Consider the following 22,470-nt stretch of genomic DNA (forward strand, 5'->3'; position numbering starts at 1 on the left):
GTAACTGAGTCCGGTTTGTCGGCCTCCTTGCTTCAGGGCTTTGTGATGCTGCTCCAATACCTTGACTTTGTTGTCCTAAAGCCATTTTGACACAACTCTGGAGGTGTGCTTGGGGTCATTGTCCATTTGGAAGACCCATTTGTGACCGAGTCTGATGTCTTTAGACGTTGCTTCAATATATCCACATAACATTCCTTCCTTTTGTGAAGTGCACCCGTCCCTCCTGCAGCAAAGCACCCCCACAACATGATGCAGCACCCCCATGCTTCACGGTCGGGATGGTGTTCTTCGGCGTACGAGCCTCACTCTTTTCCCGCCAAACATAACGATGGTCATTATGGCCAAACCGTTCAATATTTGTGTCATCAGACCAGAGGACATTTCTCCAGAAGTCAGATCTTTGTCCCCATGTGCACTTGCAAACTGTAGTCTGGCTTGTATTATGGTGGTTTTGGAGCAGCGGCTTCTTCCTTGCTGAGCCTTTCAGGTGATGTCCATATAGGACTGGTTTTGCTGTGGATCTAGATACTCGTCCACCTGTTTCCTCCAGCATCTTCACAAGGTCCTTTGCTGTTGTTCTGGGATTGATTTGCACTTTTCACACAAACTACGTTCATCTCTAGGAGACAGAATGCGTCTCCTTCCTGAGCGGTGTGATGACTGTGTGGTCACATGGTGTTTATACTTGTGTACTATTGATTGTACAGATGAACGTGGCACCTTCAGGTGTTTGGGAATTGCTCCTAAGGATGAACCAGACTTGTGGAGGTGCACAATATGTTTTCTGAGGTCTTTTGAGTTTCCTGTGATGTCAAGCAAAGAGACACTGAGTTTGAAGGCCTTAAAATACATCCACAGGTACCTCCAATTGACCCCAATTAGCCTATCAGAAGCTAATTGGCTAATTGTCTAAAGGTTTGACATCATATTCTGGAATTTTCCAAGCTGCTTAAAGGCACAGTTAACTTAGTGTATGTAAACTTCTGACCCACTGGAATTGTGATTATAGTCAATTAAAAGTGACATAATCGGTCTGTAAACCATTGTTGGAAAAATTACTTGTGTCCTAAACGACTCGCCAAAAACTATAGTTTAATAATATGAAATCTGTGGAGCGGTTAAAAGTTTTAATGAACCTAAGTGTATGTGAACGTATGACTTCAACTGTATTAAACATATTAATATTGAAGTTGTTTGATGCATGTTTAAGTAGTTTTATAAATTTTAGAAAATATTTTAGTATTTGGGTAAAGTTTGGTCTAAGATTGATACATGCTTTTGTCATTTTGCACATTATCGTCAACTAAAATACGTAATTATTGACAAGAGACAATTTAATGCTGACTAATAAATTGGGTAATGGATCTGTTGTGTTCAGGTGTCACTTCCTGTCACCAGAGCAGTGTCAGGATTGGTTGAGAAGGATCACCGCTGCCATGCGGCTGCCGGCCAGACTAGAGGAGCTCTTCGCATTTGCGTTTCTCTCGTGCAGTACAAGTGTGTCTGATGAGGAGAGAGAACTGCATGATGGGATCTGCCGTGCAGGTGCACACACACACCTCAATGATTGACATTTAGCTTATCCACGTTATTGTCCTTTAAACCAATTGTTTACTTGATGTTTAAGTGACTTCTTCAAATACAGTTTACAACTAACAGGATGTGTGTGTGTGTATTTGTCTGTGTGTGTGTTTGTATATGTGTGCGTGTGTGTATATGTGTGTGTGTATGTGTGTATTTGTGTGTGTGTATATGTGTGCGTGTGTATGAGTGTGTGTTTGTGCGTGTGTGTATGTGTGTGTGTGTGTATATGCATGCGTGCGTGTGTTTGTATGTATGTGAATGTGTGTATGTATATGTGTGTGTGTGTGTTTGTATGTGTGTATGTATGTGCGTGCGTGTGTATATGTGTGTGTGTATATGTGTGTGTGTTTGTATGTGCGTGCGTGTGTGTGTGTGTTTGTATGTGTGTATGTATGTGCGTGCGTATATGTGTGTGTATATATGTGTGTGTGTGTGTGTTTGTATGTGTGTGTGTGTGTGTGTGTGTGTTTGTATGTGTGTGTGTGTGTGTGTGTTTGTATGTGTGTATGTATGTGCGTGCGTATATGTGTGTGTGTGTGTGTTTGTATGTGTGTATGTATGTGCGTGCGTATGTGTGTGTGTGTGTTTGTATGTGTGTATGTATGCGTGCGTGTGTGTGTGTGCGTGTATGTGTGTACGTGCGTGTGTGTGTGTGTGTATGTGTGTACGTGTGTGCGTGTGTGTGTGCTTGTATGTATGTATGTGAGTGTGTGTGTGTGTATGTGAATGTGTGTGTGCGTGTGTGTGTGCGTGTTTGTATGTGTGTGCGTGTGTTTTTGTTTGTATGTGTGTGCTTGTGTGTATGTGAGTGTGTGTGTGTGTGTGTGTGTGTGTGTTTGTATGTGTGTGTTTGTATGTGTGTGTGTGTGTGTGTGTTTGTATGTGTGTGTGTTTGTATGTGTGTGAGTGTGTGTGTGTGTTTGTATGTGTGTGTGTTTGTATGTGTGTGTGTGTGTGTGTGTGTATGTGTGTGTGTTTGTATGTGTGTGTATGTGAATGTGTGTGTGCGCGTGTGTGTGTTTGTATGTGTGTGTGTTTGTATGTGTGTGTGCGTGTGTGTGTTTGTATGTGTGTGTGTTTGTGTGTGTGTGTTTGTATGTGTGTGTGTGTGTTTGTATGTGTGTGTGTTTGTATGTGTATGTGTGTGTGTGTGTGTGTGTGTGTGTATGTGTGTGTATGTGTGTGTATGTGAATGTGTGTGTTTGTATGTGTGTGTGCGTGTGTGTGTATGTGCGTGTGTGTGTGTGTGTGTGCGTGTGTTTACAGGAGGACATCAGCAGAGGTTTAAGCGTGAGATGGAGCGGATGAGCTTTGACACACACAGGTCCTGGAGAATCTCCAACATCAACAGCAACTACAGGTGACACTATTGAATAGAATTGCACTTTCAGTTAGTGTTCCAAAAAAGAAAAAGCACTGATGATTTTTTTGTATTGTGTATTCATTTTTTTACTTCAAAAATTACATTTTTTGTATTGCTGGTTAATTCCGTGACTGCCGTCTATTATTTTGAATGTGTGAAAAAGTTAAACAGTGGCCATTAATTTGTTCAATGTGCAGGAGATATTGGTGTTGTCACATTTGCAGATCGGCTCAATATGCCATAAAGATCAATAATCCATAATCATGTGCAATAAATGGGCTTTCAATACTGTTGTCATGGTAACACACTATAACAAAAACAAAGACAATAGACGAGATCATAATCAGATGTCTTGTGTATATGTTTGTGATGATGTCACAGGTTGTGTGCCAGTTACCCCAAGCAGATTGTTGTGCCTGCTGCAATCACCGACCAAGAACTGGAAAAGATAGCGGCATTCCGATCTGGGAAGAGAATCCCATCTGTTGTTTACAGGTGTGTGTGTGTGTGTGTGTGTGTTTGTGTATTCTATTTCAAATATAGTTAGATGCATCAAGTTCATAGTCATTACAAAACATCCGATATACACACACTTGTGACCAAACATCAATTGAATTGTGTATTAAAGTCAACATTACATTTATAATTGAATAAACTTAATTAAAGTGTTATTTAATGTGTCTTTGTGCAAGGTGAATATAAAGAGGGAGACTTGTTAGTGTAATGTTGAGATGTAGAAGAATTTCTGTTATGTTGTAGTTTTAGGGGGTTACCATCATGGTGAAGAGTGGAGATTGAGCCGAGGTTGAGGATCAATACATTTGGAGTATTTGCTGCAAATTTGCTGAGTAATTGCTGTGCTAACCATAGCAGAGTGCTTCCCACTAGCTTGTGTTTAGCATGCTAACATTTCCTGTCACTAGCTAGCATATCACTAAAAGAGTTTAATTTGACGTAACATTTTTTTGGGTTTTTGTAAAGGCATATATAGGTCTAAAAATAAAAAATCAATTTCGTTTGGTAATTTCATTTTTAATTTAATGCTTTTTTCTTTCAGTAATTAATTCTTTTAATGTAATGCTTTTTTTTTTTTCGCTCGGTAATTAATTATTTTAATTTAATGCTTTTTTCACTTGGTAATAATTTTTTTTTAATTTAATGCTTTTTTTTTCGTTCGGTAATTATTTTAATTTAATGCTTTTTTCGTTCGGTAATGAATTATTTTAATTTAATGCTTTTTTCACTTGGTAATACTTTATTTATTTAATGCTTTTTTCGTTCAGTAATGAATTATTTTAATTTAATGCTTTTTTCACTTGGTAATACTTTATTTATTTAATGCTTTTTTCGTTCGGTAATTAATTATATTAATTTAATGCTTTTTTCTTTCGGTAATTATTTTAATTTAATGCTTTTTTCACTTGGTAATACTTTTTTTTTATTTAATGCTTTTTTCGTTCAGTAATTAATCATTTTTTTATGCTTTTTTTCGTTAGGTAATAACATTTTTTTATTTAATTATTTTTTCGTTAATGTTTTTTTCCGTTAGGTTATGAATTTTTTTTATTTAATGCTTTTTTCATTCAGTAATACATTTTTTTTTTAATTTAATGCTTTTTTCGACTCTTTTCATAAAAGAGTTTCATTTGTGTTATTTTGATGTAACATTTTGTTGGGTTTACTTGATTCAGTTAGGTTCCCTTTACTTAAAATGCACAAGTTGAAATGACATGGTAATTTTAATTTAAGAAAACTCATTTCAAATGTGTGGAACTGCCGTCCATGACTGAATCAAGTTTAGCCAAAATATTGGTATGAATATGCATGTAATAAACATGGCTGGTCTTATTGTCATCCAATCAAGTCCTGATGGACAAAATGAAGTTTTATTTGTCAGGCAAAAATTTTTTCGACAACATTTGTTTCAAAAGTATAGACACAAGACATAAACAATATGTGCGTTAACATGATTTTACTGTCATAAAATCACTTACTGTTGAAAGTTATAGCCAATTTTACAACTTTGTTGCCTTGACGATATGTCAACAAACCCTAAAACAACTGTAAATAATTATGATTTCACAGATTGAGTTTCATTCTGTGTCATTTGAGTCATCATTGAGTCTGTGTCGTGTATTTGGCGCCATCTCCTGGTGGTCATATGTAACATTGTGCTTCATGTGGAATATCTAATGATCTATACATCTGATTATCTTGTGTGTGGACTCGTTTGAAAGATAATCACAGACTCTAAATAATGATATGTTACGTATGTAAAGTTACAAGTGAAAACGCAGCATATAAGCAACAGCAACATAACTGACAAAGACATATACTTGCTATTACTCACTATAGTTTTGTTAATGTTAGTGCTTTTATAAAATTATAAGCCTTTAAACCCTCCAAAAATTGGCCCCATTGACTTCCATTTTGTAATTTTTAGTTGAGTCATAATTTTTGTGGCAATCATCATTATGCCACAAATGCTGTCGATTGAGCTTAACTCGTTATTGGCATTAAATGTAAATATTAAATGATTGAATTGGTCTCTTCTTTAATACCCCTTGTTTTATAGAAGCAATAAGCAGTGTGATTTTACCACAGTAAAACATGACTACATGATTTACCATAACATAGGCCCAGATGTGTTTTACTCACCTTTACTGTGACCTTTGACCCAGACACCAGAGTTCGGGCGCTGTGATTGGTCGATGTGGGCAACCTGAGGTCAGCTGGTGGGGGTGGCGTAACGTTGACGATGAGCGCTTGATTCAGGTCATTGCGAAAGCTTGCGCCGCAGATCCGCACATGAACGGCTCGTGCGTTCGACATCATGTGAAGGGTACCGTCGGCGACTCTGGTAAGAAAGCGTGACTGGAGTCCCTATACGGTGGCTTTGTGTTTACTGCTCATTTACTTTGTGTTGCAGACCCTCACGTGGCCAATGGGAACGTGGCGGCAGAGCCCAGCGCCACATCCCCTCAGAAGCTGTTAATAATGGACGCCAGGTCGTACGCTGCAGCTGTAGCCAATCGAGCGAAAGGGGGCGGCTGTGAATGCCCAGGTAACGCCATCTGCACAATACGGTTCGATAGATAAATGTTCACATTAGACGATCTGCACACAACTGTGACGCATAATCAATCGTCTACTGACGGTTTGTTTGTTTTCATTTGCATCAATTCAGACATGATGTTATTCTTTATTCAGATTAGCTCAACTAGTAAACTAGTTTTGGCGATGAGCCAAAACATTATGACCACTCACAGATGAAGCGAATAACGTACATCATCTCCTAATTACGCCACATGTCCAGGTCTGGGTCGATTAGATGGTGAGTGAACAATCAGTTCTTGTAGTCAACCTGTTGAATGCTGGAGAAATGGGCAGGAGCGAAGACCAGAGCGACTTTGACAAGGGCCGCATTGTTATGGCCAGACGACTGGGTCAGAGCATCTCTTAAATGTCAAGGCTTGTGGGGTGCTCCCGGGTCAGCAGTGGCGAGTACCTACTGACAGTGTTCCGAGGCGGGACAAACCACAAACCGGCGACAGGGTGTTGGGCGTCCAAGGCTCATTGATGTGCGAGGGCAACGAAGGGTATCCCGTCTGGTCCGACAAGTCACAGAAACCTTAAGCGATGGTTACGGGAGGAATGTGTCACAACACACAGCGCATCGCACCCGTCTGCGTATGGGGTAGCGTAGCCGCAGACCGGCCAGAGTGCCCATGATGACTCCTACAATGAACACTCGGGTGTCGGAAATGGACCTTGGAGTAGTGGAAGACGGTCGCCTGGTCCGATGAGTCCCGTTATCTTTTACATCACGTGGATGGCCGTGTACGTGTGCGTCATTTACCTGGGGAAGTGATGGTGACAGGATGCACTGTGGGAAGACGACAAGCCGGTGGAGGGAGTGTGATGCTCTGGGCCAATGATCTGGTGGGAAACACGGTCATGTGGACGCTTAACATGAAACGTGCCACCTACCTAAACATAGTGGCAGACCAGGTACACCCCTTCATGGCAATGGTGCTCCCTGATGGCAGTGGCCTCTCTCATATCTTCCTTCAATAGACTTTGTGTTTTTAGGTTGTGGTAAGGACAATTTTATATATTTTGAATGAAAATATTATTTGCAAATAATTTACAATAAATGTGATTTTTTTTCTCTCTAGCTATTTTCTTTATGACTTCAAATCATTCTGAATTTTAGAAAACAATTTCCCAAGTGTTTTCTCTCAATAGAGACCAGGATTCATGAATTGCAGACGTGTCCTTGTCAGGTCTGCGCTCAAAACACAAGCCACCAATTAACCCTTTAAGCTCTGCGGGTGGTTTTTTTTGTTTTTTTTTTAAAGATTTCCTGTTTCTTTTAGGAAAATAAAATTTAAGGTTTATATCTTGACAATAAGTGTTTGGTAGCATTGTAAAAAAAATATATATTTTTTTAATGATATAGATTACGGTTGCCCCGGCCTTTCTGTGTGGAGTTTGCATGTTCTCCCCGTGTTTGCGTGGGTTCTCTCCGGGTACTCCGGCTTCCTCCCACCATCCAAAAGACATGCAGGCTAGGTTAATTGGTGTCTCCAAAAAAAATTGCCCTAGGTGTGGATGTTGATGTGGATGTGGAGGTGAGTGTGAGTGTGAGTGTATGTCTGTCTATGTGTGGCCCTGCGATGGACTGGCGACCTGTCCAGGGTGTCCCCCGCCTTTCGCCCAATGTTAGCTGGGATAGGCTCCAGCCCCCCGCGACCCTGTACACAGGATAAGCGGTTGACGATGGATGGATGGATGGATGGATATAGATTACGATACATTTGGAGACTCTCAGCCTAAGAAACTCCTGAAAAGTAAAAAAATAACTAATTTTAAATAAAATAATAATTGAGCCAAAAATTCACTTTTTTTTTACTTATTTTACATTATATATATATCTCTGTGTGTAAACTACTTTTGTTTTGTTCCCAATCATGTCGACTGTATCTGAGATCATGTTTGTGTTGATACGACAAAGCGATCAATAGTTCCAACATTACAAATATAATGTATCATAGTGTCCAAAAACATCTCCAAACAAATAAAAGATAATAATTGTACATAAGAACTAATTACACATGCAAACACAACAATGACTAAAGGTTTGCATAGCATGCAGACATGATTTTAGTCATGAGATTTCACAGAATGAGTTTCATTCTGTGTCATTTGAGTCATCATTGAGTCTGTGTCGTGTATTTGGCGCCATCTCCTGGTGGTCATATGTAACATTGTGCTTCATGTGGATTATCTAATGATATATACATCTGATCAGTGCTTTAAGTGGGCCGGTACGCGCTGGTACTCAGTACCGCCACTTCCAAATATAGCTCTTGAGCGTACCGCCACCTCTCCGTGCGCCCAGAACGTGCTTTTAGCGTGCAGTGCAGCTCATTTGCACATCTGTTTTAATCATTTGGCTGCGCTGCCGCTTTTCAGAGCGCCCTTCACAATGCACGCTAACTAATTCGTCCCACCGAGAGCAGAGACTACATTACCCATACACCCTTGAGTTTTACAAGTGAAAAGCGCATGCGTCGCTTTTTCCACGGTGCTGTCAGTGTCAACACAACGGTGGGTGTGTGAAACGCGCAACCATAAATGCAAATAAAATACAAATACATTGAACATTTAATATGCTCACCTGGCTTCAGACTCTGAGTAATAAAAGAACTAGGTCAGAATCAGAGGACTCGCTGGCTGACACCCCACCAAGCCAGTATGATATCGCTGCAGGTCAGACGCAAGTTAATGAAAGCAGCACTTGTGCCGCTGTCGATGAGGTTCTCGCATGTGGCGACGAGGACGAGAGTGACACCACTTCTACCGATGACAACAGCCGCGTTAGCGAGCATGAGTGGCCAGAATGTTGGTCTCAAGCACAAGTCCGGTATTTCTCCACAAATTAGCCTACAAGTGGCTGATGAGCAGAAATCAAAAGTTGGGTTGTAGTGTGTGTAGTCAAGTTTGTGCTCGCGTGGACATGCAGCAAGGGCAGAGAGTGTCGCAGGAGTGGAGTGGGTGCTTAATCTCGTCTTTTGGAAGGGACAAGGCTGCACAACAAAACTCACTACGAAAGAAAATAAAAGAGCACAGAGACTCAATTCAGTTGAAATAAAAGAGAAGGCAACACATAATACAATGCAAAAACACATTGAAGATATGAGAAAGGCTGACTACGCTTCAACTTGCAATGTGTTTAGAACAGCTTATAAGATTGGCAAGCATGGGCGTCCCTTTACAGACATGCCAATGGATGTCCAGTTGCAAGTCTTAAATGGTGTCAAGATGGGCAGAGTTTTGCACTCTAATAACTCATGTGCAAATATACTGGATCACATTGCACATTTTGTTCAAAAATTTTCAATACCCTTTTGCACATTTTATTTATGTTCAGTAGCTCTTTCTAGCTCAAGCAAATCCACAAACTAATAAAAGGATTTATTATTTTGTATAAGGTCGTCTGTTGACTGCTGTATATAAAACCCCTTCAATATAGTTGTTGTTACCTCAGGGGAGGAGGGGAGTCAGAAACCCCCCAAAAAACATAATAATAGAGTACCGGCACCTCTTTTGGGCCACTTAAAGCACTGCATCTGATTATCTTGTGTGTGGACTCGATTGAAAGATAATCACAGACTCTAAATAATGATATGTGATAGTTTATGTATCGTGAAGTTATAAGTTAAATCATGCCATATTAGCAACATAAACATAATTGTCAAAGACATATGTTTAGCTGTTACTCACTATATTTTCATCGGTGAGTAAAACTAATAGGCTGGTTGTATTTTACTCTTTAAGGGCTCTCCAACAACATATGACACATGAATATTTGATCAGTTTGATGTTTTATCAAAAATTAAATAATGTTACGTTAGTAATTTTTTTGCTAGCAAGCGAACACATTCATGTCATTTAACAGATGCATCAATAATGAAAATATATTAGAAGATATTTGTCTTTTTTTGGAGACAGCACAAGGCAGATTGGTGTTAATGCATGGACTGTGGTTGTCTTTATGACTAAGTATTAAGCCTAATATTTACATTAGATACATTAACAGGCCAACCTGTTCCATTGATAGCTAAAAGTGGCATTCATTTGCTCTATAATTAATTATAATGTAACAATGCTGAAAAAGAATTGAATGCAATGGTTGTTGACGATTCATGTCACTTTATTGTGCTTCCAACACAATTTCTTTCATATTTATTCTCTTATAATTTGTTTAAAACACTGTGTTCTAGAACGGAGCTTATCTTCGTAATAAATGCTAGTTTCTGAATATTTTTGGTCTGTAGGTTTTCTCTCATTCCTTCCTCGATTGTGTGTTTCTTGTAGAGTACTACCGTAACTGTGAGGTGATGTTTATGGGCATGGCCAACATCCACTCCATCCGCAAGAGCTTCCAGTGTTTGCGTACTCTCTGTGCTCAAGTCCCTGATCCGGTCAAGTACGTAAACCGGCAAACCACTGCAACAAACCTGTTTACAGCAGGAACAGAGTTCGGTCGTCTTTCTCTCCTGACATGCTCCTCTCTCTGATGTTCCCTCATTAGTTGGCTGTCTGCTGTGGAGGGCACTAAATGGCTCCAGCACTTGTCTCTGCTGCTGAAGGCGTCTCTTCTGGTGGTGAATGCAGTGGATCGGGACCGCAGGCCCGTCCTGGTGCACTGCTCTGACGGCTGGGACAGGACGCCGCAAATTGTGGCTCTATCCAAACTGCTCCTGGATCCATTCTACAGGACCATTGAGGTCAGACACACAGCACTGGTGACGTCATTCTCAATGTGGCGTCTTTGTAAAAATCGCGATTTGACAATATTTAATATTTGTGTGTGTATATAGGCTATATATATATATATATATATATATACACTCACCTAAAGGATTATTAGGAACACATACTAATACTGTGTTTGACCCCCTTTCACCTTCAGAACTGCTTTAATTCTACGTGGCATTGATTCAACAAGGTGCTGAAAGCATTCTTTAGAAATGTTGGCCCATATTGATTGGATAGCATCTTGCAGTTGATGGAGATTTGTGGGATGCACATCCAGGGCACGAAGCTCCCGTTCCACCACATCCCAAAGATGCTCTATTGGGTTGAGATCTGGTGACTGTGGGGGCCATTTTAGTACAGTGAACTCATTGTCATGTTCAAGAAACCAATTTGAAATGATTCGAGCTTTGTGACATGGTGCATTATCCTGCTGGAAGTAGCCATCAGAGGATGGGTACATGGTGGCCATAAAGGGATGGACATGGTCAGAAACAATGCTCAGGTAGGCCGTGGCATTTAAACGATGCCCAATTGGCACTAAGGGGCCTAAAGTGTGCCAAGAAAACATCCCCCACACCATTACACCACCACCACCAGCCTGCACAGTGGTAACAAGGCATGATGGATCCATGTTCTCATTCTGTTTACGCCAAATTCTGACTCTACCATCTGAATGTCTCAACAGAAATCGAGACTCATCAGACCAGGCAACATTTTTCCAGTCTTCAACTGTCCAATTTTGGTGAGCTCTTGCAAATTGTAGCCTCTTTTTCCTATTTGTAGTGGAGATGAGTGGTACCCGGTGGGGTCTTCTGCTGTTGTAGCCCATCCGCCTCAAGGTTGTGCGTGTTGTGGCTTCACAAATGCTTTGCTGCATACCTCGGTTGTAACGAGTGGTTATTTCAGGCAAAGTTGCTCTTCTATCAGCTTGAATCAGTCGGCCCATTCTCCTCTGACCTCTAGCATCAACAAGGCATTTTCGCCCACAGGACTGTCGCATACTGGATGTTTTTCCCTTTTCAGACCATTCTTTGTAAACCCTAGAAATGGTTGTGTGTGAAAATCCCAGTAACTGAGCAGATTGTGAAATACTCAGACCGGCCCGTCTGGCACCAACAACCATGCCACGCTCAAAATTGCTTAAATCACCTTTCTTTCCCATTCTGACATTCAGTTTGGAGTTCAGGAGATTGTCTTGACCAGGACCACACCCCTAAATGCATTGAAGCAACTGCCATGTGATTGGTTGATTAGATAATTGCATTAATGAGAAATTGAACAGGTGTTCCTAATAATCCTTTAGGTGAGTGTATATGCACCGATGAGCCAAAACATTATGACCAGCTAATATGCTGTTGGTCCTCCGCGTGCCGCCATAAGAGCGGTCGGTACCCGCCGAGGCACGGACTCAACAAGACCCCTGAATGTGTTCTGTTGTATCTGGCACCAAGACATTAGCATCAGATCCTTCAAGTCCTGTAAGTGGTGAGTTGGAGCCGCCATTGATCGGACTTGTTGGTCCAGCACATCCCACAGATGCTCAATCGGATTGAACCCTTCACCATGTTCCTCAGACCATTCCCGAACAATGTGTGCAGTGTTGCAGGGCGCATTATCCTGCTGAAAGAGGCCACTGCCATCAGGGAGCACCATTGCCATGAAGGGGTGTACCTGGTCTGCCACTATGTTTAGGTAGGTGGCACGTTTCATGTTAAGGTCCACATGACCGTGTTTCCCAGCAGATCATTGGCCCAGAGCATCACACTCCCTCCACCGGCTTGTCGTCTTCCCACAGCGCATCCTGTCACCATCACTTCCCCAGGTAAATGACGCACACGTACACGGCCGTCCACGTGATGTAAAAGATAACGGGACTCATCTGACTGACTTCAACACGTTGACTACGAGAACTGATTGGTCGCTCACCATCTAATCTACCCAGACGCCGACATGTGGCGTAATTAGGAGATGATGTACGTTATTCGCTTCATCTGTGAGTGGTCATAATGTTTTGGGTCATCGGTGTATATACTGTATATATACAGTTTTCGCTTCGTGCCATTCGCTTCAATCGCGCTGCCCGCCGCGAATTTGCGTCTATTCACATCTTTGCATTGACTTCGTATGTAATCGTACCGTGCGGAATGCTCAATTCGCGTTGTATGTGAACGCACCATAATGGTGCGTTTGCATTCAACGTGAAAAAAAAATCTGAAATGAATTTGACCGCTGGATTAAATTTGTATTTAAACTCGCGTTTGCGCAAGTAACGCTACTACGTCTGTGACATACGGACAGTCTCAATGCTGATAGGGTTTCGCGTCAACGCATCATGCGGATATTTAGCGGAGTTGAAAAATGTCAACTCGTGCGAAATGAAGCGTTTTTGCATTTTCGCTTCATGCCATTCGCTTCATTCGTGCCTTTGCATTGACTTTGTATGTAATCGCTCCACGCAAAATGCTCGATTCGCATTGTATGTGAATTAAACGTTCACATTAAATGCATACATTTTGTTTTGCCTTGCATTAATCGCGCAAGTTTGACCGCTGGATTAAATTTGTTTAAACTCGCGTTCGCGTAACACGAACACGCGAGTATTCCCCCTTCTCTTCCGGAAAAGGACAGGAGGCGGGGCTTCTACGACAACTTATCTTTCCACCATCAATCATGGCCGATATCACAACGATTGCTGCTCTGTATCTGTCGTGGAAGTCCCAGATACGTTGACGTTGTGTCCTACACTTCCGGGTGCCCACACACACCGCTACAACCATATTCTCATCCATTTTTCCAGATTTCTTCTGCTACTACGTCAGCACATCAGTGACATACGGACAATCTCAATGCTGATAGGCTTTCGCGTCGTGCGGATATTTAGCTGAGCGTTCCACACTGCCCGCCACAAATTTGTGTCTATTCACGTCTTTGCATGTAAATCGCGCCGTGCGAAACGCTCGATTCCATTATGGTGCGTTCACATACCAAAGAATTTGCCTTGCATTGCTCGCGTGAATTTGACCGCTTGATTACATTTTTGTTTAAACTCACGTGACGCTACTACGTCAGTGACATACGGACAATCTCAATGCTGATAGGCTTTCGCGTCAATGCGTCGTGCGGATATTTAGCTGAGCGTTTTCGCTTCGCGCCATTCGCTTCATTCACGCTGCCCACCGCGAATTTGCGTCTATTCGCGTCTTTGCATTAACTTTGTATATAATCACGCCGCGTGAAATACTCGATTCGCATTGTATGTGAACGCACCATAATCAATCAATTTAACCAACTATAACCGCGTGTTTGCCACAGAATCTTAAAACAGAGGTGCTATTAAAACATCAATGTCTTAACGGTCTCAAACCCACAAGTCATGAGACAAGGATTGCTAAACTACGATTATGACAGTTTTAAGGAAGCAATCGTTGCTTTATTCACAATGTTAATGTTTATATCGCCAGCAAAATCATACGATCTGTCGCCTAGTCCTAGTGCATAGTTCAAGTTCATTTAAATATAAATTGTAGAAACATGAGACATTTTCATATTGTATAGAAAAGGAAAGCTCTGTAAATAGTTTCGATTTGGTCTTCTCAGGGTTTTCAGGTGCTGGTAGAGATGGAGTGGTTGGATTACGGTCATAAGTTTGCCGATCGCTGCGGTCACGGGGAGAGCGAGGATCTGAACGAGCGCTGTCCGGTGTTCCTGCAGTGGCTGGACGGTGTACATCAGCTTCAGAGACAGTTCCCATGCTCCTTTCAGTTCAACGAGGCCTTCCTGGTACTCACGGTCACCTCTCATCTTTGATAGATGCTTCTTCAGTTTCTATATAACTACTGTGCTGCTAATTAACATCTGCTGGAGGTTTTAATACGTCACTATTTGATTTTGCATATAATAAATACAGGTTTATTGTGCTGCTTTAATGGCATTTTGTGGCTGCTGTGTTTGTTTCTGTAGGTGAAGTTAGTTCAGCACACATACTCGTGTCTGTTTGGGACGTTCCTGTGTAACAGTGTGAAGGAGCGCGAGGAGCGGTGTGTTCATAAAAACACGTGTTCTGTTTGGACACTCCTGAGACCTACAAACCCCGCCTTCCACAACATCCTCTATTCACCACGATCTGAAGCGGTAACACACTTCATTCACTCTCAGACGTTGATCTCTTGATTGTTGTGTCTGTCTCAAATATATACATCTAGTGAGCTGCCTACCTAGACAGTGTATTTGGTCAAATAGTGAGCTGCCTACCTAGACAGTGTATTTGGGCATATAGTGAGCTGCCTACCTAGACAGTGTATTTGGGCATATAGTGAGCTGCCTACCTAGACAGTGTATTTGGGCATATAGCGAGCTGCCTACCTAGACAGTGTATTTGGTCAAATAGTGAGCTGCCTACCTAGACAGTGTATTTGGGCATATAGTGAGATGCCTACCTAGACAGTGTATTTGGGCATATAGCGAGCTGCCTACCTAGACAGTGTATTTGGGCATATAGCGAGCTGCCTACCTAGACAGTGTATTTGGGCATATAGTGAGCTGCCTACCTAGACAGTGTATTTGGGCATATAGTGAGCTGCCTACCTAGACAGTGTATTTGGTCAAATAGTGAGCTGCCTACCTAGACAGTGTATTTGGGCATATAGCGAGCTGCCTACCTAGACAGTTTATTTGGTCAAATAGTGAGCTGCCTACCTAGACAGTTTATTTGGTCAAATAGTGAGCTGCCTACCTAGACAGTGTATTTGGGCATATAGCGAGCTGCCTACCTAGACAGTTTATTTGGTCAAATAGTGAGCTGCCTACCTAGACAGTGTATTTGGGCATATAGCGAGCTGCCTACCTAGACAGTTTATTTGGTCAAATAGTGAGCTGCCTACCTAGACAGTGTATTTGGGCATATAGTGAGCTGCCTACCTAGACAGTGTATTTGGTCAAATAGTGAGCTGCCTACCTAGACAGTGTATTTGGGCATATAGCGAGCTGCCTACCTAGACAGTGTATTTGGTCAAATAGTGAGCTGCCTACCTAGACAGTGTATTTGGGCATATAGCGAGCTGCCTACCTAGACAGTTTATTTGGTCAAATAGTGAGCTGCCTACCTAGACAGTGTATTTGGGCATATAGCGAGCTGCCTACCTAGACAGTGTATTTGGGCATATAGCGAGCTGCCTACCTAGACAGTTTATTTGGTCAAATAGTGAGCTGCCTACCTAGACAGTGTATTTGGTCATATAGTGAGCTGCCTACCTAGACAGTGTATTTGGGCATATAGTGAGCTGCCTACCTAGACAGTTTATTTGGTCAAATAGTGAGCTGCCTACCTAGACAGTGTATTTGGGCATATAGCGAGCTGCCTACCTAGACAGTTTATTTGGTCAAATAGTGAGCTGCCTACCTAGACAGTGTATTTGGGCATATAGCTGAGCTGCCTACCTAGACAGTGTATTTGGGCATATAGCTGAGCTGCCTACCTAGACAGTGTATTTGGTCAAATAGTGAGCTGCCTACCTAGACAGTGTATTTGGGCATATAGCGAGCTGCCTACCTAGACAGTGTATTTGGGCATATAGCGAGCTGCCTACCTAGACAGTGTATTTGGTCAAATAGCGAGCTGCCTACCTAGACAGTGTATTTGGGCATATAGTGAGCTGCCTACCTAGACAGTGTATTTGGGCATATAGTGAGCTGCCTACCTAGACAGTGTATTTGGGCATATAGTGAGCTGCCTACCTAGACAGTGTATTTGGTCAAATAGTGAGCTGCCTACCTAGACAGTGTATTTGGGCATATAGTGAGCTGCCTACCTAGACAGTGTATTTGGGCATATAGTGAGCTGCCTACCTAGACAGTGTATTTGGTCAAATAGTGAGCTGCCTACCTAGACAGTTTATTTGGTCAAATAGTGAGCTGCCTACCTAGACAGTGTATTTGGGCATATAGCGAGCTGCCTTCCTAGACAGTGTATTTGGGCATATAGCGAGCTGCCTACCTAGACAGTGTATTTGGGCATATAGTGAGCTGCCTACCTAGACAGTGTATTTGGTCAAATAGCGAGCTGCCTACCTAGACAGTGTATTTGGTCAAATAGTGAGCTGCCTACCTAGACAGTGTATTTGGTCAAATAGTGAGCTGCCTACCTAGACAGTGTATTTGGTCAAATAGTGAGCTGCCTACCTAGACAGTGTATTTGGGCATCTAGCGAGCTGCCTACCTAGACAGTGTATTTGGGCATCTAGCTGAGCTGCCTACCTAGACAGTGTATTTGGGCATCTAGCTGAGCTGCCTACCTAGACAGTGTATTTGGGCATATAGCTGAGCTGCCTACCTAGACAGTGTATTTGGGCATCTAGCTTAGCTGCCTACCTAGACAGTGTATTTGGGCATCTAGCTGAGCTGCCTACCTAGACAGTGTATTTGGGCATCTAGCTGAGCTGCCTACCTAGACAGTGTATTTGGGCATATAGCTGAGCTGCCTACCTAGACAGTGTATTTGGTCAAATAGTGAGCTGCCTACCTAGACAGTGTATTTGGGCATATAGTGAGCTGCCTACCTAGACAGTGTATTTGGGCATATAGTGAGCTGCCTACCTAGACAGTGTATTTGGGCATATAGTGAGCTGCCTACCTAGACAGTGTATTTGGGCATATAGCGAGCTGCCTACCTAGACAGTTTATTTGGTCAAATAGTGAGCTGCCTACCTAGACAGTGTATTTGGGCATATAGTGAGCTGCCTACCTAGACAGTTTATTTGGTCAAATAGTGAGCTGCCTACCTAGACAGTGTATTTGGGCATATAGCGAGCTGCCTACCTAGACAGTTTATTTGGTCAAATAGTGAGCTGCCTACCTAGACAGTGTATTTGGGCATATAGTGAGCTGCCTACCTAGACAGTGTATTTGGGCATATAGTGAGCTGCCTACCTAGACAGTGTATTTGGGCATATAGCGAGCTGCCTACCTAGACAGTTTATTTGGTCAAATAGTGAGCTGCCTACCTAGACAGTGTATTTGGGCATATAGCGAGCTGCCTACCTAGACAGTGTATTTGGGCATATAGCGAGCTGCCTACCTAGACAGTGTATTTGGGCATCTAGCGAGCTGCCTACCTAGACAGTGTATTTGGGCATATAGCGAGCTGCCTACCTAGACAGTGTATTTGGTCAAATAGTGAGCTGCCTACCTAGACAGTGTATTTGGGCATATAGTGAGCTGCCTACCTAGACAGTGTATTTGGGCATATAGTGAGCTGCCTACCTAGACAGTGTATTTGGGCATATAGTGAGCTGCCTACCTAGACAGTGTATTTGGGCATATAGTGAGCTGCCTACCTAGACAGTGTATTTGGGCATATAGTGAGCTGCCTACCTAGACAGTGTATTTGGGCATATAGTGAGCTGCCTACCTAGACAGTGTATTTGGGCATATAGTGAGCTGCCTACCTAGACAGTGTATTTGGGCATATAGTGAGCTGCCTACCTAGACAGTGTATTTGGGCATATAGTGAGCTGCCTACCTAGACAGTGTATTTGGGCATATAGTGAGCTGCCTACCTAGACAGTGTATTTGGGCATATAGTGAGCTGCCTACCTAGACAGTGTATTTGGGCATATAGTGAGCTGCCTACCTAGACAGTGTATTTGGGCATATAGCGAGCTGCCTACCTAGACAGTGTATTTGGTCAAATAGTGAGCTGCCTACCTAGACAGTGTATTTGGGCATCTAGCGAGCTGCCTACCTAGACAGTGTATTTGGGCATCTAGCGAGCTGCCTACCTAGACAGCGTATTTGGTCAAATAGTGAGCTGCCTACCTAGACAGTGTATTTGGTCAAATAGTGAGCTGCCTACCTAGACAGCATATTTTGGCATCTAGCGAGCTGCCTACCTAGACAGCTTTTTGGGCATATAGCGAGCTGCCTACCTAGACAGTGTATTTGGGCATATAGCGAGCTGCCTACCTAGACAGTTTATTTGGTCAAATAGTGAGCTGCCTACCTAGACAGTGTATTTGGGCATATAGTGAGCTGCCTACCTAGACAGTGTATTTGGGCATATAGCGAGCTGCCTACCTAGACAGTGTATTTGGTCAAATAGTGAGCTGCCTACCTAGACAGTGTATTTGGGCATATAGCGAGCTGCCTACCTAGACAGTTTATTTGGTCAAATAGTGAGCTGCCTACCTAGACAGTGTATTTGGGCATATAGCGAGCTGCCTACCTAGACAGTTTATTTGGTCAAATAGTGAGCTGCCTACCTAGACAGTGTATTTGGGCATATAGCGAGCTGCCTACCTAGACAGTGTATTTGGGCATATAGCGAGCTGCCTACCTAGACAGTTTATTTGGTCAAATAGTGAGCTGCCTACCTAGACAGTGTATTTGGGCATATAGTGAGCTGCCTACCTAGACAGTTTATTTGGTCAAATAGTGAGCTGCCTACCTAGACAGTGTATTTGGGCATATAGCGAGCTGCCTACCTAGACAGTTTATTTGGTCAAATAGTGAGCTGCCTACCTAGACAGTGTATTTGGGCATATAGCGAGCTGCCTACCTAGACAGTGTATTTGGGCATATAGCGAGCTGCCTACCTAGACAGTGTATTTGGTCAAATAGTGAGCTGCCTACCTAGACAGTGTATTTGGGCATATAGCGAGCTGCCTACCTAGACAGTGTATTTGGTCAAATAGCGAGCTGCCTACCTAGACAGTGTATTTGGGCATATAGTGAGCTGCCTACCTAGACAGTGTATTTGGTCAAATAGCGAGCTGCCTACCTAGACAGTGTATTTGGGCATATAGTGAGCTGCCTACCTAGACAGTGTATTTGGGCATATAGTGAGCTGCCTACCTAGACAGTGTATTTGGGCATATAGTGAGCTGCCTACCTAGACAGTGTATTTGGTCAAATAGTGAGCTGCCTACCTAGACAGTGTATTTGGGCATATAGTGAGCTGCCTACCTAGACAGTGTATTTGGGCATATAGTGAGCTGCCTACCTAGACAGTGTATTTGGTCAAATAGTGAGCTGCCTACCTAGACAGTTTATTTGGTCAAATAGTGAGCTGCCTACCTAGACAGTGTATTTGGGCATATAGCGAGCTGCCTTCCTAGACAGTGTATTTGGGCATATAGCGAGCTGCCTACCTAGACAGTGTATTTGGGCATATAGTGAGCTGCCTACCTAGACAGTGTATTTGGTCAAATAGCGAGCTGCCTACCTAGACAGTGTATTTGGTCAAATAGTGAGCTGCCTACCTAGACAGTGTATTTGGTCAAATAGTGAGCTGCCTACCTAGACAGTGTATTTGGTCAAATAGTGAGCTGCCTACCTAGACAGTGTATTTGGGCATCTAGCGAGCTGCCTACCTAGACAGTGTATTTGGGCATCTAGCGAGCTGCCTACCTAGACAGTGTATTTGGGCATCTAGCGAGCTGCCTACCTAGACAGTGTATTTGGGCATATAGCGAGCTGCCTACCTAGACAGTGTATTTGGGCATATAGCGAGCTGCCTACCTAGACAGTGTATTTGGTCAAATAGTGAGCTGCCTACCTAGACAGTGTATTTGGGCATATAGTGAGCTGCCTACCTAGACAGTGTATTTGGGCATATAGTGAGCTGCCTACCTAGACAGTGTATTTGGGCATATAGTGAGCTGCCTACCTAGACAGTGTATTTGGGCATATAGTGAGCTGCCTACCTAGACAGTGTATTTGGGCATATAGTGAGCTGCCTACCTAGACAGTGTATTTGGTCAAATAGTGAGCTGCCTACCTAGACAGTGTATTTGGGCATCTAGCGAGCTGCCTACCTAGACAGTGTATTTGGGCATCTAGCGAGCTGCCTACCTAGACAGCGTATTTGGTCAAATAGTGAGCTGCCTACCTAGACAGTGTATTTGGTCAAATAGTGAGCTGCCTACCTAGACAGCATATTTTGGCATCTAGCGAGCTGCCTACCTAGACAGCTTTTTGGGCATATAGCGAGCTGCCTACCTAGACAGTGTATTTGGGCATCTAGCGAGCTGCCTACCTAGACAGCGTATTTGGTCAAATAGTGAGCTGCCTACCTAGACAGTGTATTTGGTCAAATAGTGAGCTGCCTACCTAGACAGTGTATTTGGTCAAATAGTGAGCTGCCTACCTAGACAGCATATTTTGGCATCTAGCGAGCTGCCTACCTAGACAGCGTATTTGGGCATCTAGTGAGCTGCCTACCTAGACAGCATTTTTGGCATCTAGTGAGCTGCCTACCTAGACAGCATACTTGGGCATCTAGTGAGCTGCCTACCTAGACAGCGTATTTTGGCATCTAGCGAGCTGCCTACCTAGACAGCTTTTTGGGCATCTAGCGAGCTGCCTACCTAGACAGTGTATTTGGGCATATAGTGAGCTGCCTACCTAGACAGTGTATTTGGGCATATAGTGAGCTGCCTACCTAGACAGTGTATTTGGGCATATAGTGAGCTGCCTACCTAGACAGTGTATTTGGGCATATAGTGAGCTGCCTACCTAGACAGTGTATTTGGGCATATAGTGAGCTGCCTACCTAGACAGTGTATTTGGGCATATAGTGAGCTGCCTACCTAGACAGTGTATTTGGGCATATAGCGAGCTGCCTAACTAGACAGTGTATTTGGTCAAATAGTGAGCTGCCTACCTAGACAGTGTATTTGGGCATCTAGCGAGCTGCCTACCTAGACAGTGTATTTGGGCATCTAGCGAGCTGCCTACCTAGACAGCGTATTTGGTCAAATAGTGAGCTGCCTACCTAGACAGTGTATTTGGTCAAATAGTGAGCTGCCTACCTAGACAGTGTATTTGGTCAAATAGTGAGCTGCCTACCTAGACAGCATATTTTGGCATCTAGCGAGCTGCCTACCTAGACAGCTTTTTGGGCATATAGCGAGCTGCCTACCTAGACAGTGTATTTGGGCATCTAGCGAGCTGCCTACCTAGACAGTGTATTTGGGCATCTAGCGAGCTGCCTACCTAGACAGCGTATTTGGTCAAATAGTGAGCTGCCTACCTAGACAGTGTATTTGGTCAAATAGTGAGCTGCCTACCTAGACAGTGTATTTGGTCAAATAGTGAGCTGCCTACCTAGACAGCATATTTTGGCATCTAGCGAGCTGCCTACCTAGACAGTGTATTTGGGCATCTAGTGAGCTGCCTACCTAGACAGCATTTTTGGCATCTAGTGAGCTGCCTACCTAGACAGCATACTTTGGCATATAGTGAGCTGCCTACCTAGACAGCATACTTGGGCATATAGTGAGCTGCCTACCTAGACAGCGTATTTGGGCATCTAGTGAGCTGCCTACCTAGACAGCGTATTTTGGCATCTAGCGAGCTGCCTAATTAGACAGCTTTTTTGGCATCTAGCGAGCTGCCTACCTAGACAGCTTTTTGGGCATCTAGTGAGCTGCCTACCTAGACAGTGTATTTGGGCATATAGTGAGCTGCCTAACTACATGGCATATTTGGCCACTGTCTTAATCGCTCTGTTTCATTCAGGTTTTGCACCCCGTGTGTCACGTGCAGAATCTGATGCTATGGAGTGCCATCTACTTGCCTAACTCCGCCCCCTCCACACCCTCTGATGAGTCATGTGTGCCATACTTCGCCCCCTTAGCCACACCTGCAAGCAGGTAAAAGAGCACATATATATACACACACACACACCAAGCAATGTCGCC

At 43.1% G+C, this 22,470-nt stretch overlaps 1 protein-coding gene across 1 annotated transcript in view; it reads left to right on the forward strand.

Annotated features, from left to right (window-relative positions):
- The window catches only part of LOC127625404 (myotubularin-related protein 3-like), a 36,442-nt gene that overhangs the window by 7,516 nt on the left and 6,456 nt on the right, over nucleotides 1-22,470 (forward strand). The window contains exons 6-15 of the mRNA XM_052100690.1: nucleotides 1,379-1,545; nucleotides 2,851-2,944; nucleotides 3,329-3,442; nucleotides 5,629-5,807; nucleotides 5,877-6,011; nucleotides 10,331-10,442; nucleotides 10,548-10,743; nucleotides 14,372-14,554; nucleotides 14,735-14,905; nucleotides 22,289-22,422. Of these exons, the coding sequence (XP_051956650.1) occupies nucleotides 1,379-1,545; nucleotides 2,851-2,944; nucleotides 3,329-3,442; nucleotides 5,629-5,807; nucleotides 5,877-6,011; nucleotides 10,331-10,442; nucleotides 10,548-10,743; nucleotides 14,372-14,554; nucleotides 14,735-14,905; nucleotides 22,289-22,422 (1,485 nt within the window). The remainder of the gene's footprint in view (nucleotides 1-1,378; nucleotides 1,546-2,850; nucleotides 2,945-3,328; nucleotides 3,443-5,628; nucleotides 5,808-5,876; nucleotides 6,012-10,330; nucleotides 10,443-10,547; nucleotides 10,744-14,371; nucleotides 14,555-14,734; nucleotides 14,906-22,288; nucleotides 22,423-22,470) is intronic.

Source organism: Xyrauchen texanus, chromosome 3, assembly GCF_025860055.1.
Source record: "Xyrauchen texanus isolate HMW12.3.18 chromosome 3, RBS_HiC_50CHRs, whole genome shotgun sequence".
NCBI classification, from domain to species: Eukaryota; Metazoa; Chordata; class Actinopteri; order Cypriniformes; family Catostomidae; genus Xyrauchen; species Xyrauchen texanus.